The sequence below is a fragment of the Blennius ocellaris genome, assembly GCF_963422515.1.
Source record: "Blennius ocellaris genome assembly, chromosome: 3".
In the NCBI taxonomy this organism is placed as follows: domain Eukaryota; kingdom Metazoa; phylum Chordata; class Actinopteri; order Blenniiformes; family Blenniidae; genus Blennius; species Blennius ocellaris.
This window is the reverse complement of record NC_137652.1, coordinates 21,560,971-21,579,871: the sequence shown is the minus strand read 5'-3', so window position 1 is coordinate 21,579,871 and position 18,901 is coordinate 21,560,971. Positions and strand designations below refer to the sequence as shown.

The window sequence follows — 18,901 nt, the reverse complement described above, 5'->3', positions numbered from 1 at the left end:
ATAAATGGTCCATATCAGTAAGCAGAGAGGTGCAGTCTTTTGTGTTCTCGTCAATAAATATGAAGAAATTGACATCATGTTAAGAATTTCATCACAGTAGATTGGAAATCAAATAAAAGATGTAATCAGCATGCAGATTTACATCTAAATCACGTGAACGGTAGCAATTACAACAGGTTTTACACAGTTTTAATCAAACAAATGAGTCATTTGTATGCTCAGTTGTTTCACTGACGCTTGTGTGTTAGTCGCTCATTCATTTACTCGAAGTTTGTTTTACACATTTATAAAAAATGTGAAATGTTTAATAGTAAGTAAATGATTAATCATAAGAGAGTGAAAAGTTTTATTGCTTCCTGCAGGACTGTGCCACATAGAGAACGACTTGATCTTAAAAGGCATAATGACCAAGAAATGCAGACAACTGCAAACTTTTAGTGCAAAACAAAATGATTGTGTTTGCTTTTAAAGCACACTTTGACAAAAGTATAAACAACCTGAAATTTCGTCTGAAAAAAAATATGCAAACTGCTTTTCCTCTTTGTTTGCTGTCAACTCTTCCTGTCACTGTTGCCTCAGGTGAGAGAAACTTCTCTGCTTTAAAACTCATCAAAACAAATCTGGAGTCAACAATGTCCCAGGAGAGACTTTCAGGATTGACAGTCATTTTAATAGAGCACATTGAATAGAGGACAAAGTTACAGCATTTGAAGGTTCCTTACTTAAATACTGTTGATGTGCAGTGGCTCTTAATGTCAGTTTAGACCCCAAAGAAAGCTTTTCTATACTGTATTTAGTATGTCTATATTGTTTTCATTTAAACAAGTTTAAATATATGAATATAAGGTTTGTATATTCTAATATTCTTCTGATGTATGCACTCTCCTTTCTTGTTGGTTTCAGATTACTACCTTTGCCAACGAAAGTTGGGCAACCAAGAACGTTGGCCAAGAAGTTTATGTTGTTGTCTGCGTGTATGTATTTGTTGATTTGTATGCATATATTTTACCAACTTGTCGCAAAAAACTACACACGTGAATAGCATGAAATTTCCAGGTATGATTTTTGTCATCATCCAAGGACCGCGATTAGATTTTGGGACATTAATGTGCTAACCATATCCGAATAAATCCCAAAGCGCTGCAAAAAGACTCCCCTCGTGGAGGACATCAAAGGAGATCGGCATCTGTTGCCATGGAGATGCTCCATGCTCAGTGTCTCACACAGTGATGTAGCTACCTAACCTGAGCTACTTAACGGCTATCATGCCAGCGATGCTAAGTTAATTCAAACAAATCTGGTGTTGACAAAGGTATGTGCTCTATATTCTTGTTAATAAATATGTTTAATAATATGTTTACACATGGATACCCCCCACCCCCCTTTGTTTGGAAACCTGCAAATGTCCATTCGAGGAAGCAAAACAACATCAACTTTTTTTTCTTTTTTTTTTTCTTCATTTTTTTAACTTTACAAATCTTTTCTTCCTCCCACCTTAGCTCCACCACGATGGTTGTGGTTGGATGGACCAGTGGAAGTGCGTGTGTTGGTGGTGGTGGTGGGGGGGTGGGTGATACGGGTTGAGTTTAAATCCAAATTGCCCTCCCGTGTTTCCGGCCGCTGCCTGCCCACATGACGTGGCAGTGACAGTGAAGAGTGGCTGACGCTTCATCGTTAATGACCTGACGGCCGTTAACGAGCGGGCGGACCTGTTGTTTGCTCTGCACCACGCACTCGCCGCCACACCGAGCCTGGCTCTCCCCGGGGGCAGTACCAACAGCATGTCTGATCGGGGAGTATGAGAGGGTGATGAGGAGCAATTAGTTGACACTGTGTGTGTGTGTGTGTGTGTGTGTGACGGGAGAACACGCCGGGAGGTAGACTCGCTCCTCCACGCCACTCAGCCGGGCAGAGCTCCGCTGCAGCGGGAGGGACTGAGCAGGGAGGAGGTGGTGGTGGTGAGGGGGGGGGGGGGGCGAAGCAACCGGAGCTCACAGTCCGTGGGAGCAGGTCCGGGAGACCACCGTCCAAGCAGCTCCGCCGGGGTTCCAGCAGCTCCACCGGGGGTTCCCGCAGCTCCACCAGACGAGGACCTACTACAGTTGAACAGTTAGCTGGCCGTTGGCCGTTGGCCGCTCCGCGAGCCTCTCTCGCGCCGCTGCTGTCAGCCGCTGCTCGCAGCACGAGCGGCTTAGCATAGCTTAGCATAGCTTAGCATCGGGCAGCCCGGCTGCCGGGAAACGGCCACCGACATGAGGCTGAAAGTGGGATTCCTCCTCCGGAGTTTGCTCGTCGTCGGCACATTCCTCGGCCTGGTGGTGCTGTGGTCGTCTCTGTCGCCGAAGCCCAACGACGAGGACCCGTTCAAGAGGAAGGTGAGTCGCGGCTCCAGGAAGCGCACACGGCGGGGAACGATTCCCAGTGTTGACGTAAACAGCAGAAACCCCGGAGCCACAGGGAGACACGCGAATCGGTGTTTAATCGCTGCTCCCGTTTGCTTTGCGTTCACACGTATAGAGGCTCGTGGGGCAGACAGGAGAGCTTTCGTTCAGCTGTGTCCACGTTGTCATGGTGATCAGCTGTTCTGGAGCACAACTGGATGCACAGCTGCACTATTTCTCACATAAGTCAGGTTACCATGTTAGTTGTTTTTTTTTTTGACAGCTCACGCACACCTCACTTCATTCACTCTTTGTTCCTCTAGGATGCACATCCGCATGTGTCACAACTTTGGAGTAACGAGTTGATACGAGGCGGAACTAACAGTGTAAATTCCAGCACTTTTTTTTTTTTTTTTTTTTTTTTTTTTACATTGTCTTAACCCCTTATAGGACAAGCGATCTTCCAGAGTAACTTCTTCTTTTAACATAAAAGTAGTATATTCAGGTGTGTCGGTGAATCCTCTTCTCATAGGGGTATGAAGTCAGGTTCAATCTCAGACTGGTACAAAAGGAATACGAATCAAAAAAAATTCTTAACATCACACAGATTTTTTTTCTTTTTTTAATATGTTTTTTGGTCAACTTATGCTGACCAAAAAACATCAGCCAATAATAAGAAAGCATAAAGAAGTAAAACGTTCTAAAATAATTTAGAACAGAAGGAAGTTGACATTAAACTTCTCATTTGTAGTTGGATTTAGTTATATGTTTTGTGTTTGTGGTTTTCTGTGGCATCTTCAGTTCCTGGAAAAAATTAAATAAAAGGACTTGCAAATGTTCATTCTGAAATGTTTACTAGTAGACCTCACCCCCACCTCACCTTTTGTCGTCTTACCACTTGGCAGAAGCAGGTTCTGGACTGGTTCTGCAAGTTTAGCACTGTGTTCTGGTGTAACTGGGAATAATATAGTCCCTTTTGTAAGCCTTAAAATTAGAACCACAGAGAAATGTGGATGTTTTAGCTCTCTAATATGACCTTTATCTTTTATTGGGTTGTAGGTTGCTGGTTGTCATTGAGTTGACAGGGTTTTATCTTGTGTTTGGGCTGAAAGCCATCAGTCGGGTCAGACAGCCCCGTCAGTTCATGACCTCAGAAATGCTCTACAGAATGTCTAAACCCCTGTGGGAATCCTTCAAGGAAGAGTTGAACACAGTCCATATTGTAGGATTGAATAGTGGAAATAAATCTGTTGTATGTGTATAGTTTTTGACATTCTTAATTATGACAAAGCTCGTTCTGTGTGATATTCTGTAAACATGCTGTTGCGATAAGGATATGATTTGCGAGAAGGATTAGATTGATGTCTTTTTGCCTTGAAAGTTGGTCCTCCAAATATCCCTGCCCTTTATCTTGCACATAACTCTGCTGTCGCCATTCGCTATGTGCTATTAGCTTGCTGCCTAACTACCCAGGTTGTTCCTTGTTTTTAATGCTCTGTATTGTCTGCCCGATGACAGCAGTTCAAATGGCATGAGCAGGGTGTGTGTTGTCCTTAACGATGACGTGGATCTTTTTGAGGCAGCGCCAACTGTGCACGGCAGTTCTTCCAGTGATTGAAGAGCCAGCCAACGATCTTCTCAGCTGTTTTGACTTCCCTCCAGGCTGCTGTAAAAACAGTCGTCAATTGTTGAGAAAATCCAGGCCGGGAAAATGTTTTATTTTTAAACATTTCACCATTTTGCACCTCGTGGCGTCAGAATTATATTTCTTTTCATATCTAAACTTTTTTGAAAAGATGGAACTTGGGGTGTTAAATCTGTCAGGCTTCGTCTTGTTTTCCACTGATATTTATTTGTATCGTCGCCACCTCTGAATCAAAGATAAGAATTTGCTCTTCGCTGCTGACTGTGAGAGCTTCAGAGGTCACTGTGACCTCATCGAGACAGACAATCCGTGTCATTTGCTTCCATCTTTTCGAGATTGAGATGCTTTGCGCTCCGTCAGTGGCACGGCGTTGGCGTGCCGTCACATTTAATCACAATTTTGTTCCTGCGTTCTTATCGTGCACTCCAACATTCAGGATGAAGCGTTGATTCCCAGGGCAGAGCGGCCTGATCAGTTCAAGCCGGTGGTGCCGTGGCCTCATGTGGAGGGCGTGGAGGTGGACCTGAACGCCATCAGGCTCAAACAGGGTGAGACACACACACACACACACACACACACACACACACACACACACACACACACACACACACACACACACACACACACACACACACACACACTCTCTAAAGCAGAGACTAAAGCAGGCGTGTGCAGGAGGAAATGTGACCTGTCGACACAGAACTGCTTTTCGAATTTAATTTATAAGTGTGATGTCGCAATGTAATATATTATCTGGATTAAATACAAACACAGATGCATTTATGCGTTAGTTTTTTAATCGATTTATACACATTGCTAACATGTCAGCCTTGTCCTGTATGAAAGATGTTTCTCCACGTTTGAGTCTTCCTCTATGTAAATACAGACGACGTTAACGATCCACCCAGAGCAAATTATGTGAATCAGTCGTTGAGTTTTATGAGGCGGGAGGACGGTCAATAGGTATAATAAGGAATTACCGTGTGGACTGGTAGGATCAAGGCGGATGGCAATTCGGTTGATTTTCTTTTTGGGAGGAATTGAAAAAGTGAATTTCACTTTCCCAAAAAAACCAAGTTGGCATGATCCATGTAACTTTCACACACTCAGAACTGAGAGGATCCAGCCCAGTGAGATGGAACAATGTACCGTTAGCATAGCACATGGTTTTGTCTTTATATCTGCTTAGACGTGAGTTTCAGGAGCTACGCTTTGAATTGCACTTTGTAAATAATTTAATCTGGTTTTCTACTGAACTCGTTTGATCGCCATCATTTCCGGACTACGAGCCGCTACCCTTTTTCACATGCCTTGAACGCTGCGGCTTAAACAGTGACTCAGCTAATTTATGTTTTTTTACGGGTTAATGAGCTTCATGCCGCATAACCTAACTCCGACTATCTTTATTTTTCTTGATAAATCTGTTGGGTGTGGCTTCTATTCAGCTGCGCTCAACAGTCCAGAAATTGTGGCAAATCCGTATTAAATTGATCAAAAGTAATTTAATCCATATTTGAAAGTAGCATGAGAGAATGCTGAGGTGGAGTGGTGCTTCACAGGTTAGGGAACAAAGCTTTAACTCTGAGGTTTGCTGGTTTGAATTCCTGGGCTGTACGTGCCTGAGCATGACCTCTAACCCCCCCCAGCTCCCTCAGGAAGGTAAATCGGGTGTAAAACAAAAGCTCTCGTCACCTTCAGGGGCCAAACCTCCGGAGCCCAACCAGCAGCCGGACCAGAAGCAGGTGATCCAGCAGCAGTACGTCACCTTCAAGCCTCACACGCACGCCTACACCAGCCCCGTTCTCAAGAAGGGCATCATGGGAAACTTTGAGCCCAAGGAACCCGAGCCCCCGGGGGTCCCTGGTGGTCCTGGAGAGGGGGGCAAGCCCTTTGTCCTGGGTCCAGAGTACAAAGACGCTGTCCATGCCTCCATCAAAGAGTTTGGCTTCAACATGGTGGCCAGCGACATGATCTCCCTGGACCGAAAAATCAACGACATCCGCCACGACGAGTGAGTACCGCCACTTGTTCTGGAAGCTCAGCTTTGTTTTTCCACTGTTTCTGTGGGAGGGGACGACGGCGAGTCATTCTGAATCACTGAATGACTCTTAACACAGTTGACACCACCAATGGTTGTACTCTCATCGTTTTTTTTCTTTCTTTTTCTGGCCACCAGTAAGGCACACTCCCCTCATAAAGCCTCCACACGCACCGACGCCCCGGCATAATTTTAATATCACTGAAACCAAATAACAGGACCCATTAGGATAAGTTGTGAAACGGAACTCGGCCTCTGCACGACCTGTCGTGTTGCACGAGACAATCATACCCTCCAAAAGTAGCCGGCAGCGATGTGCACTAACTACACCTTAATTATTTGACATGTTCTAAGATCTGAGTGTCCCGTTGTCGACGACAGACGTCCACTTTTAGTCTCGAAACAAAGCAGGGGACATGTGGTCTGTCCCTCCATCAGTCACACACCCGGATCTCTTCTTTGTTTAGTCATAGTAGTTTCCACTCAGAAGCAGCCAAAGTTCAACTTTTAGGAAACATGTTTTTTTCGCAGTTTTTTTTTTTTCGCAGTTTAAAAGAAGAAATGAGGAATAATTATTCTCCACATCTTTCTAAATGTTTGCACACAATTGTTATGCAGGTTTGGCTCACGGAAAAGCATCAAGAGCATCTGCTTAGTGCACATTTTGAGTTTGACTGCTTTTGATTAGATACAAAAAAAAAAAAAAAAAGACCTCCGGCAAGATGGGTATTTTCTAGCCTGGAAAATAAAGGAATAATATTCATCCAGGGAAACATCAGCGAAGCTTCTAAACACAATGCCGGCACACAGAGCATTGTTTGACACACTTATTGCACAATTTGACTATATTTGTTTTGATTGCATCCAATCAGAAGCACTTATAAAACAACTTCAGGCAACATGGTTAATGTTTATAAAAGAAAGAATAATCCTTCACTAAAGCTTTTAAAAACAAAGCAGACGCGTGACAGTGTTTACCCAGCCTTTACACACACACAGTGTCATATGGCAGGCTTAGTCAACAATATGAGCGTGTGTATGCTGTTTTATGTCAATTATCCAGGTCCTGGAAATGTGAGCTGTGTGACGTGGCTCTGTGTGTGTTATCTCGCTCAAATGACTTCAGACACTGGGCACAAGTAAAATCATTCACAAAAAAAATTAGAGAAATCAATGTAGAAGTAGTCGTTTAGGGTACGTGTTTGAATTCGTTTTGTCCCCAGAAAGAGCTTCCTTGAAAAATAATAGTTTGAAGAAGGATGTGAAACTACTCTGGAGAAAAAAATGGTTGTTGTTTTTAGGGGTTCCCTAATTTAAAAAAAATAAGTGATGCAGGTCAGGAGAGTCACTGAGATGAGGCACTGTAAATGTCATGTATGTACTTTTCTAGCCAGATACGAGTCACTTCAAGTTGAATACCTTCTTTTAGATTGTGCATTAAACGATGCAGGAACCACGCCGCCGCCTAATAGTACAGCAGCTTTTGATGTTGCGGTGATAATCACCAGTTCTCAGCCTTCTCGGTTACTTTAAAAGCTTGTGCAAACAACCAGATGAGATCCTGCCTGAAGGAACTTAGTCAGAAGAACATTGTATCTTCTTCCGGGAATGTGCAAACACACACTGGACACGTTGGTATTTACTGAGGAAGGAGGGGCAAGGTTTGACTGCCACACACTTCTTTGAGCAAGCAAGCGTCCAAAGTGATCTCACAAATCACTCGGGTGTTTTGAGTCGGGTCTTTCTCAAAAGACTCTCCGGTGTGTCGTTTCTGCCGTCGGTTCGCCCGAGTTCTGCCTCGTCTCTTCAGGGGCTTTCAACATAAGCTCAGAGCTCAGGCTGCCGATTCATCCACGGCTTTCCCACCGCTGCTTTTCTTATTGCTTTTTTATAGTGACATGCAGCCAGCACAGCGCACCAGGAACACGTGAAGAAACCATGGAAAAATCGCACCTTGACAATATGGCAAACGGTGGTCAGAACGCGTGAAATCCATCCGTCCGTCTTGTATACAGCTTGTCCTGTTCAGGGTCGGGGCTGCTGGAGCCAATCCCAGCTGACCAGGGAGGCAGGATGCACCCGGGCCAAGTCTCCAGTCGATCTCGGTGCAAATGCACGGAGACAACCACTCGCACTCGAGACTCACGCCGAGGGACAGTTTAAGGTCACCAGTTCACCTGGCATGCATGTGTTTGGGCTTAAGGTGTTCCCAAACAAGATTGGAAAAGGGACATTGAGCATTGAATATTCATATGCGAGTTCCGGGTAATGTTCAACTGTATTATATTGTCCTTTTCAAGCAAAAAAACAAAAAAAAACCCAACTAGGATCCCCCTTTCTCAGAGCAACATTTTAAGGTTTCGATTTGCGAATATCTGCACTCTACAACTTGTACAAACACTAACTAGTCTTAGCATTTTTAAAAAGTAACGTCCTATGTAAAATCACAGAAAAGTAAAATGTGGTGTTCACGCTAAACAAGAACACAAGACGCAGCGTTTCCACCCACCCACTTGCAACTTCAGTGCCGGTGAAGAACACATCGGATGTTTCACCCCCAACCAACAATGGAGGGATTAGAAGTGTGTGGGCACACACACTCGCCCATCATTTCCTCATTTAAGCAGCAGATCAACTGAACCAACTCCAGTCATGAACAAAGTCCAACACCAACAAAATCCTGTGTTTTTTTTTTGTTTGTTTTTGTTTGAACATATTTGTACAATTGGATATTTAATATCAATTTTAAAACTGCTTATTTATATTTGCATTTTTCAGCAATTATGACTCAAGAAAATGTTTTCTGTAAAATGTCAATTATAATCGCATGAATTTTCTGGCGAGGACTAAATTAGGATACCTAGTTTTTATCCCCACCTTAAGTGTTTAAGATCACACACCGTTATATCGCATCAGGTGCACAAGATTAGAACGTCGTAACGGAGCATTTTGAAGGGGGCTTGCCTTATTTAAATCTCCCAAATGTAGTTTGATAAGTAACCAAGTAATGCGTTACCGACATCACTGGTCGCCACTGTACATGATGTGAGAGCCACAGAGAGACCTGTGACTGCAGGGGTGGAGAAGAAGTGGTTTGGTCTGAAGGTGGAGGCCAGGGGGGAGTGACGCTGTCGGAAGGGCCAGCACCAAACACAGCGCTGGACGCCAAAGCAGCCTCCATGGTTGTGACAGGATGAGTGTAGGAGATGGAAGGAGGCGCAGGTTTGGAGGTGGAGGAGGTCGCAGAGTGTCTCGATCACAGAGCGTCCATAGAGCAGCGTTGGGCACGGCTGTGAACTTGAAGCTCAGAGCTCCCGGCTCCACTAAATGAGTGGAAGTGACGTTTGTTTCCCGGTGTGTGTGTGTGTGTCCTCCAGGTGTAAATACTGGCATTATGACGACAGACTGCTGACGTCCAGCGTGGTGATCGTCTTCCATAACGAAGGCTGGTCCACTCTGATGAGGACGGTGCACAGCGTCATCAAGAGGACTCCCAGGAGATACCTGGCGGAGATCGTCATGATCGACGACTTCAGCAACAAGGGCGAGTTCTGCCCTCTGCTCTCCCTGAAATGGAGGCGCCTCTTAATTCCAACCACGTGTTGATAGTGTATTCTTTGTCTGTGCAGAGCATCTGAAGGAGCGCCTGGAGACGTACATAAAGCAGTGGAACGGCCTGGTGAAGCTCTTCAGGAACGAGAAGAGAGAAGGCCTGATTCAGGCGCGGAGCATCGGCGCTTACAAGGCCAATAAAGGACAGGTAGGATCCGTTTTTTTACTGCGACTCTTTTTTTCTATACTGTGAATGCGCCTCATCGGGCTGGATGAACTCCTGCTTCTGTTTTGTTTTGCGTTTCTTTCGATTCCAAAGGTGCTGATTTACCTGGACGCTCATTGTGAGGTCGGAGTCAACTGGTACGCCCCGCTGGTCGCTCCCATATCCAAAGACAGGTAAAACACTCACACTGGCTTCACTGTACTGCAGCTGGCTACTGAACAATAACTGCCCTGGAGCTCTTTGGTGTGACCTGTGATGTATTCAGAGAACAAAAGTAGGTAAATGATTAACTTGTGGATCTGATAACCCCGATGCTTTTCTTCACACACTGATTAGCGGCTCACAGTGGCAACCACAGTATTGCACGTGGGTTTGCACAGTACTCCATTTTCGTTCCACACAGTTGGAACATGTTTTCTCTCGATTCTGCAACCCAGTCAAGTTGTAGGACTGTGCAACAGCCAGTGACGCAACAGCTAGTGGTTACAGGCGTATCCGTGAAGCAACAGTGCTTTACCAACCTGTGTCTAGGGACTTCTTACTATTCACATGTGAGGAGGGCGTCGCCACGCGTTCCAGTAAGCGTTACACGACTTGTCTTCTATATTTCATTCAAATAGCGCACCCGTTCTGCTGATATCGTCTCAGCGTGTGTAGGTTACAGGTACTGTATCCGTCAACATTTCCATTCTGTTCTCGTCCTGCATGCAGAATCTTTTCTCACACAACAACAATTGTACCGTTTTTAGAGCAACTGCTGGCACAAGGCGTGTGTCCGAGCTCCGTGTTCAACCCAAGTTTCATGGAAGTTGGGATGTTTTGCTGTTTAAAAAGAAAAAAAAAAAAGTATATTACCAAGGTAGACGTTTTGAAACGGAGGGGCAGTGGCAAGAAGAGACGAATGAAAGAAAAATGCTCATCCTAAACTCTAAAGTGCTGCATTTCCCTGCCACACTTCTATGTGGCAATTAAACAAAAATCTTAATTCAGAAGGGGCAATTGGAAACTTCCTTCCCCAATAGAAGTTAAATCCTTATCCAAGATGTATGAACAATGACCAGCAGTGAGTGAGGCGTGTCCTTAATATTGTGTTTGTCAGGACTCCAGTCAGTGAGTTTGCATCCTACATGTTTGTTTTATCCCGGCTATAGTTACTGCAAGAGTCATTGATTGATTGCTTGACGAATCTGGATGACTGTTTTTCATGTTGTGCTGTCTGCACACGTTAAACCTGCCCTCGTACACATGTCGTTGGAGAAAGGTTTTGCTTATTTCAGAAAAATGAGACTGGACCACATTCTCCATATAAACTCTGTAACATGTCTTCATTGTGAAGAAAGCAATAGAAAAAAACCAGTCAGCCGAGATTCCACATCCTCCTCCTGCTTCTGTCCTCTTTAAAAAAAAAAAAAAAAAGAAATGTATATAAATATATATATATAAACTGACAAATCCAATAATATTGGTCTGTTTGCTCATCATGGCCCTTTTTATATACAACTTTCATAGCATCCCAACTTTCTTTGGAACCGGTTTTTGTATGTTGATTCTCGGCCCAAAACAGACGTTTGTGTGTCTGTGTGTTTGTGTGTAGGACAATATGCACTGTCCCTTTAATAGATTATATAGACGGTAATGAGTACACCATGGAGCCCCAGCAGGGCGGCGATGACGACGGCCTGGCTCGAGGAGCGTGGGACTGGAGCCTGCTCTGGAAGAGGGTTCCTCTTAGCCAGAGAGAGAAGGCCAAGAGACAACACACAACGCAGCCTTACCGGTACACACGGCGACATTGCAGCCCCGGCATGTTGAAACTCATCCCTGTTCTCTCTCTGTCTCCATCTCCCACCCCCCACCTGTCCTGTCTCACCCCCCCTTTCCCGTCTCACACCCCCACGTCTTTGTGCTTCTCGCTGGCACGGCTGCCTGTATTTCCCCTCCATGTACACCACCTCCTCCTCCCCCCACCCCCTCGTATCTTGTATGCATGCCTCCCCCCAACCCCCCCACGTCAGAACGGTCTGTACAGTGCCTCTGATTGACTCCATCCACGGCCAGAAGTACACCATGGAGCCCCAGGGTGGAGGAGATGACAACGGGTTTGCTAGAGGAGCCTGGGACTGGAGCATGCTCTGGAAGAGAGTTCCTCTTGGAGACAGAGAAAAAAAACGCAGACAAACTCTGACCGAGCCATATAGGTACAGAAAACCAACATCCCCCGACTAATCTGGGGACAAATCCTGACTAACATGGATCTTCTCAAATGTTTGGGGAAACTGCCAAACTGTCAATAATGCATCTAAAATCTGATTTCAATAACAAATGTTTTCATGTTAATGTTTAAAGGTCAAAAGAAGTGATTCCTTTCTGCATATCAAAACTAACCGACTAAATCTAAAAGTGTCTCCGACGTGTTGGAAGGAGCTGATCACTGTCACGTCTGCTGACTTGTAACTCTGCTTTCATGCCATGCCGTTTGGAAGTCCTGGTTTTGACAACAGCTCCCGCTACTCAAGTCTGTGTGCTCGCTTTCTCTTCAACTAACGTAAAATCGCAGGGACGTCACGAGGTCAGAGCCGCTTCTCGACAAGACACGGTTCAGTCTCAAGCTTTCCGTTGGGACAGTTTATCGGGTCTGCAGGGGAGCTTCTGGTGTGAATTGGGGTTCGAACCAGGCACCATCAACCCCCCCCCACCCCACCCCCCCTCTCATATTTTGCCCCAGTCACTTTCTCCATTCATCATGTTTACTTCCTTTCAATAATTTCATACTTTTTCTTCATTTTTCTTGTGTGACGGTCACATTTTTTTTTCATTTCTCAGGCTCTCTCAATGCCATAAGTGTAACCTCCAGTGTTATTTGATCGGTCCCTCCAGGATCTGGCAGTCTTTCACTACGCCTTGCATTAAATTGTCTCCTAAAAGTGTTATTTTCACATGCAATGTCAATAATTGCAAGTCAGAGGTGATAAATTGCGATGTAAAAATTGCATACTATTGGAAATGACTAATTTAATCGTTGCAATTGTATTTATTATGCTGTTTACTAAAAATGTGTCCACAATCAAAAAAATGTTTCATTCAATTGGCAAATGTCTGATCCTGAGATGTGATGATTACTGAATTTCTCTGGTAAGATACATTTGCAGTGTTGCACTTAAATCCTTTCCCCAGTAGTTCCCTGCAGCCTTTTGGGATGATTCGTTTTGCTAATGAATGTTTTATCATATTCTCACACCATGTGCTGTTGTGTGACAACATGCCAGGTGATGCTGCTTTTACAACCTTGTCAGTTGAGTTCAATGCCCCCCCCCAAAAAAAAAAACAAATGCCGGAATTAAATACAAACATCAAGGGCGGCGTAAATACTGCTCACTTTCATTAAAGTTGTAGGCTTGCTCTTTCTGGAGGGACTGGTTGTTGCACATAAAGATTTAATGAACACATATTAGTAAAGCAAAGTGAGAGGATGATGATTGCGTATTTTTCAATGCTCGTGTGTGTTTGTTTGTTTGTTTGTTTGTGTGTCTGTGTCCACCTGTAGGTCTCCAGCCATGGCCGGAGGTCTCTTTGCCATCGAGAGAGACTTCTTCTTTGAACTTGGGCTGTACGACCCCGGACTGCAGATATGGGGAGGGGAGAATTTTGAAATATCGTATAAGGTAGGCGTGGATTTTCACAGCTTGTAGACGCTGTCGGGCCTCCGGTTCATCACATTGATCCCTTTGTCTGTGTGTGTGTGTGTGTGTGTGTGTGTGTGTGTGTGTGTGTGTGTGTAGATCTGGCAGTGTGGGGGCCAGCTGCTCTTTGTGCCCTGCTCTCGGATTGGTCACATATACAGACTTCATGGATGGCAAGGGAACCCTCCACCTGCACACGTTGGCTCGTCGCCCACTCTGAAGGTACTTCTAACAGCCTTTAAATTTTCCAACATGAATTTGATTTTAAAAGAAAAAAAAAATAGCTATATATTTCTCTTTGTTGTAAAAGCTGCACAACGTTCAGTTATCGTTGAAAGTTTGTCTCATCTATCGCTGTCCACAGAAAGATTTATGTTTTTCACAAAATGGTTTGCAGACACAGGTGTCGTGCAAACATGACGGTGCGAACTTCAATCCAAAGTGAAATCCACAAAGAATTTTAGCCTGATTTCAGTGACCTGTCAACACATCTGTCTCTGTGCGCTGGTTCAATCCGTCTCTGAAGTCGAGCTTTTACAATAAACAGTTGGGAGGAAGAAACGGTGCATTATTGACATATTGACAATATTCTCTCTCACCACTCTTGTGTATGTGAAGAGATTCTATTAGGAATACTATAGCACATGCAGCCATTCATTTAAAAAAAAATCTCAAACCTCGTGGCTTTATTTTTGGATAGAAAAGGACAAATGTCAACTGCTGCTGGTTATTATCCTCCGTGTGTTTCCAGAACTATGTGCGTGTGGTGGAGGTGTGGTGGGATGAATATAAAGACTACTTCTACGCCAGCCGCCCTGAAACTCTCACGCTGGCCTACGGAGACATCAGTGACCTGAAACGCTTCAGGTACCGACAAACCCCCCCCCCCCCCCCCCCCCCCCCCAACCTCGTACACAGTTGGCGTCGCTTTGTCTGTACAAGTCAGTCTTTGTCTCATAATGTCAAGTTTGATCACATGCATTTAAGCTTATTTTGTTTCATTATATTTTAAAGAGATTTATCTAAAACTTTGTGAACGTTTCATAAGATCAAGATGTTTCCCCCCCCATAATTGTAGACCATAATTATCAGTTTAAAGAAAATGAACGCTTGAATTGTAGTTCATATGTCACATATAATGTTCTGTGATCGACATATATCAGATTTTAAAGCTGTAGAATTATTTACATTATTTAAATTTGAAGTTTAAAGATTTTCACATTTGATGTTTTAATTTCTTTCTTTTCTTTAAAAAAGTTTTTTTATATCGTGAAAAAAGAGGTTTTCCAAAACAGCCCGTCACTTTATGAATATGATCAATATTGACTTTAAAAGACTTCTGGAGTGTTTTCCTGTTTTGTTGATTTAGTCACTGAAGTTTTTTTTTGTTTTTTTTTCACCTTCATTTTTTTCCCTAGAGAGGAACATCGATGTAAGAGTTTTAAATGGTTCATGGAGGAAATCGCGTACGACATAACGCAGCACTACCCACTTCCTCCTAAAAACGTAGAGTGGGGAGAGGTAGGGAAACAAACACACACACACACACACACACACGTTGATATGACTCGTCTCAGCTGGTCGCTGCTCCTATAGATTCGGGGCTTCGAGACGTTTTACTGTATCGACAGTATGGGACACACAAACGGCGGGAACGTGGAGACGGGTCCCTGCCACAGGATGGGCGGAAACCAGGTGAGAAAACATTCGGTTAATTTCAGTCCTGATGGGGGGGAAAATATCTCAACGGGATGTGATCGATTAGCAGGTTGAACAGTGTCGACTGGTTAGTCTGAATCAAATATCTTTTTGAGTGCGTCAGTGAATCTCACAACTGTGTGTGTGTGTGTGTGTGTAGTTGTTCCGTATCAATGAGGCCAACCAGCTGATGCAGTATGACCAGTGTCTGACCAGAGGACCTGACAACTCAGCTGTGATCATCACACACTGCGAGCAGAACCAGAACAAGGAGTGGAATTACGACAAGGTCACACACACACACACACACACGCACACACACGGTCTCCTTCCCTTCAATCTCCTGTGTGAAAACTAAGGCATCAACCTTTTCATGTTGTCTTTACCCATTTGAAAATGCAGATTATGACTCAATATTGGCATAAACGCAGTTACAATTTTGGTTGAGTATCATGTAGAATAGGAGTCTGGTTTGATAATTCTTTTCAAGAATTCTATGGCTAGTTTAATGACGTGAAATGGTGTGTTTATGGAGAGTTGGGGTCCAGAGCCAGGATGTGATGAGAACAATGACATTTAAACACTCAGGATCGGGGTTAAAGTCTGGCCTTTCAGATTTGTCCAAACACGGTAGTGATAAATGTACTTCATTCAACGGAATTAAACGATTGATACCTTTAAAAAGGGCAAGAAATTGTTCATCCATTGACTTTGTTGCATATTATATGAAGTATCTAACCAACATTTCTCTCTCTGTTTGTTCAGGATCTCCATCGATTCACTCACGTGCCAACAGGTAAAGATGAATTCACGATTCCAATGTTTGTAAATGAGCAGAAGTTGAGTTAAAATGTTACCCAAAAAAAAGCTAATTTTTTTCTTTCTTTTACAAACATTAAAAGAAACTGTCCTCTCATGAAGTGTGCCAAAAATGAAGAATTATGTTTCTCCGCAGGAAGTGGTTTTTTTTACATGTGATGTACTCAACATTCTGCTGTTCTGCTCTCAGAGAAATGTCTGGACCGCTCCGACCTGCTGCACAAAGTTTTCATCTCGGACTGCGACGGCAGCAAAACCACTCAGCGGTGGGAGATGAACAACATCGTGGCAGTTTGAAGGAAAAAAACCACCGGCTGCTGGGAAAGAGGCGAGCAGTGACCGAAGGAGGACGAGTGCATCCGAGCTCCAAGTTTACATAAAAAAAAAAAAAAAAAAAAAGAAGAAAAGTTTGTGAGCCGCTGTCAGACTCACATACGCCTCCGTCAGTCGTCCCTGCGTTGTTCCGACACTCCAGACGTGTGAAGCTGCGCTGACGCTTTGGGGCGGGTCTCTGTGGTGGCTGGGCTTCCACTGTGTCTCCGTCTGCTCCTGCTGGGCTCTCAGGTCTTTTCTAAACCACTCCTCTCATTCATCACGTCCACCATTCATTCACACTTCAGCCACACGGATTCACTCACTTACCAAAGAATCGATTCTAATTTGGTGGAGGATTCAATCGCAACGCAAACACTGGATAACAGGCTTTCGGACTGGAGCAGTGAAGGGAAACCCGCATAATGAAACATCTTCTGTTCTGTCTGGCTGCTGCACTGAATTTAAAAATCGGCCCACTGTTGGCACGGCCCTGCTTTCTCCTGCCTTAAAGCTACAATGTCGGGTTCCCAGTAAGAAGCATTCAAAGTGACCTAAAAGAATCAATAGAATGTGAAGAAACAATCATGTTATGTCCTAACAAAGGCTAGCCAGACCAATCGCGATACAGCAACTAATAATCCAATAATAGGCCGTAATGGAATCAGATTGGCCATTTTAAATGTAATAAGAGCCAATAATGCAATGGAATATTTGATTTAATCCTGAGATAACATTTTGCCAATATTTTATTAGTTCTAACCTTATTGAAATTGCATAAAAACAAATGTTTACAACTACAATCAAGAGAATTTGCTGAATAGTAAATGATGTCCACTCCATCTGTTTGATAAACAAACTGCAAAAGAAAAAAAAAATGGTTTTGGTGTATTATATTTTTGACTACAGTCGCAATTAATTTTTGTAATGCTATGTAATGATCAGTAGTTATTGACAATTACATTTGAAATGGCCCAAATCATCCAGATATTGACTGCTATACATGTAACTCCATTTTACACCACTGGGTGGTGTTGTGAGTCATTCTGACGGAAAACGGTTGGTTGAATCTCAGAAGTAAGAGCTGTGCAATGGACTGGACGCTGCTTTCCAACACCATGTGGCGTTACTGAAATCCTTCGTGTTTCAGAGTGTTTTGTTTATTGCACAGTTGAATTTATTGGACCACATTGTGTCTGAAGCGTCGAGTCCACCGTTCCATGTCTGAAACCGACAGTCCGGCTTAACGAGAAGCACAAAGGCCTGTGGAGGAGTGGCTCCCTCAGTTTCTGACTTCTGTTGCTTCCCATCAGTCCCCTCCTCTCCCTCTCGCCTCGATCTTCAGAAGCTTCCACAGACACTGAGACGCTTTCAGGCCTGACAAAACTGCCCGCCTTACTGGCGGCGTGGAGGAGGCGTTCGGTAGCCGACCACTTTCCTGTGACGTACCAGGCTGTCAGAAAGCAGAGGAAAGGCCACACCGTGGTCACTCCACCGCCAAACTCCGTGTGAAGAGACAAAAACATGAATGAAACTGAATAAATGTGCTTTTGGGGGGGTGTTTATTTTTTGCAAGGAAAGAGGGTTTGTTTGGTGAATGGCTGATCATGTATGCAATGTTTTGTACAATGTAAATAGATTTCTTTCTAAAGATCATGATGCATTTTGTGAAGGGCCTTGAATGATGTAAATATCTAACTTATAGCAGAGATTTAATAATACGGGCTGGACTGTGGGTGAGAAAAATTAAAGAACTGACTTTTACAACTATCACTGTGTGGTCTGCTGTGTTGTGGTCGCACTCGAAAACTTAGAAGCTGCATTTTACTTTGGCTGCAGTTTGACCTGATGATACAAGGTTAAGAGCCGACTTAGCTCGGTGAAGGTTTGACCCACCTGTCGCCCTGTAGTTTGGGTTCATGTGTTCACGAAACATGATCATGTAAGACTGTGGAGCATCTGATACATGTAGAATTTTTTTTGCGTGTTTTTCTTTCTAAAATGCTTCCCTACTTGATTCAGTGTTTTGGTACAGACTGAAAGCAGCACTCCACATTGGTTCAGGACCAGTCTGCAGCCACCCATCAATTACTGTGCTTTTAAAACGTGTTTCAGGGAAATTCATGTCGGCCTCATATTTTCATCAGATTGTAGGCATCAGGGTTTGCTGGAGCTCAGATGTCATGATTTTCATGTGGGCCTTGTTATTCTGGACTAAAATGGTGGAATGGCATGGCGGCGTATAAGAAAATCAGACTTGGGACTGCCCAATAAGGCTTAAAACCATTGTTCAAACAGTTTGTTAGATTCCCCAACACATTTCAAAGTTCTGATACAGCAGCAGGGAACCATGAAATACAAATGATTTGGTCCAATGACAGCAGAGGTACGTCACCTTTGTTGATTCTAATTCACTTAAAAGAAATGATCAGAGGAACCGACTCGCTTGGTAGAGCTGGTTGTCTGTCAATGAGAACGGTGTGGGTTTGATTCCCTATGTGTACACAGTTCCTAATGTCCTTGAGCAAAACACTGAAACCCACATCAATC

General features: G+C 43.9%; 1 protein-coding gene across 3 annotated transcripts; it reads left to right on the top strand.

Annotated features, from left to right (window-relative positions):
- Positions 1 to 1,939: 1,939 nt before the first annotated feature.
- Positions 1,940 to 18,115, top strand: galnt7 (UDP-N-acetyl-alpha-D-galactosamine: polypeptide N-acetylgalactosaminyltransferase 7). 3 transcript variants are annotated; one of them, XM_080520176.1, is made up of 16 exons: positions 1,940 to 2,375; positions 4,463 to 4,574; positions 5,725 to 6,037; positions 9,442 to 9,608; positions 9,694 to 9,824; positions 9,936 to 10,015; positions 11,437 to 11,619; positions 11,858 to 12,040; positions 13,387 to 13,504; positions 13,622 to 13,744; positions 14,274 to 14,389; positions 14,941 to 15,043; positions 15,119 to 15,217; positions 15,381 to 15,509; positions 15,986 to 16,016; positions 16,230 to 18,115. In XM_080520176.1, exons 1-16 carry the CDS (start codon positions 2,253 to 2,255, stop codon positions 16,334 to 16,336), a joined length of 2,118 nt encoding a protein of 705 aa, XP_080376302.1. In that variant the 5' UTR covers positions 1,940 to 2,252; the 3' UTR covers positions 16,337 to 18,115. The 3 variants fall into 3 exon arrangements, with proteins under 3 accessions (XP_080376302.1, XP_080376301.1, XP_080376300.1); XM_080520175.1 differs by lacking the exon at positions 11,858 to 12,040 and having other exon boundaries at positions 1,941 to 2,375; XM_080520174.1 differs by lacking the exon at positions 11,437 to 11,619 and having other exon boundaries at positions 1,942 to 2,375.
- Positions 18,116 to 18,901: the final 786 nt, after the last annotated feature.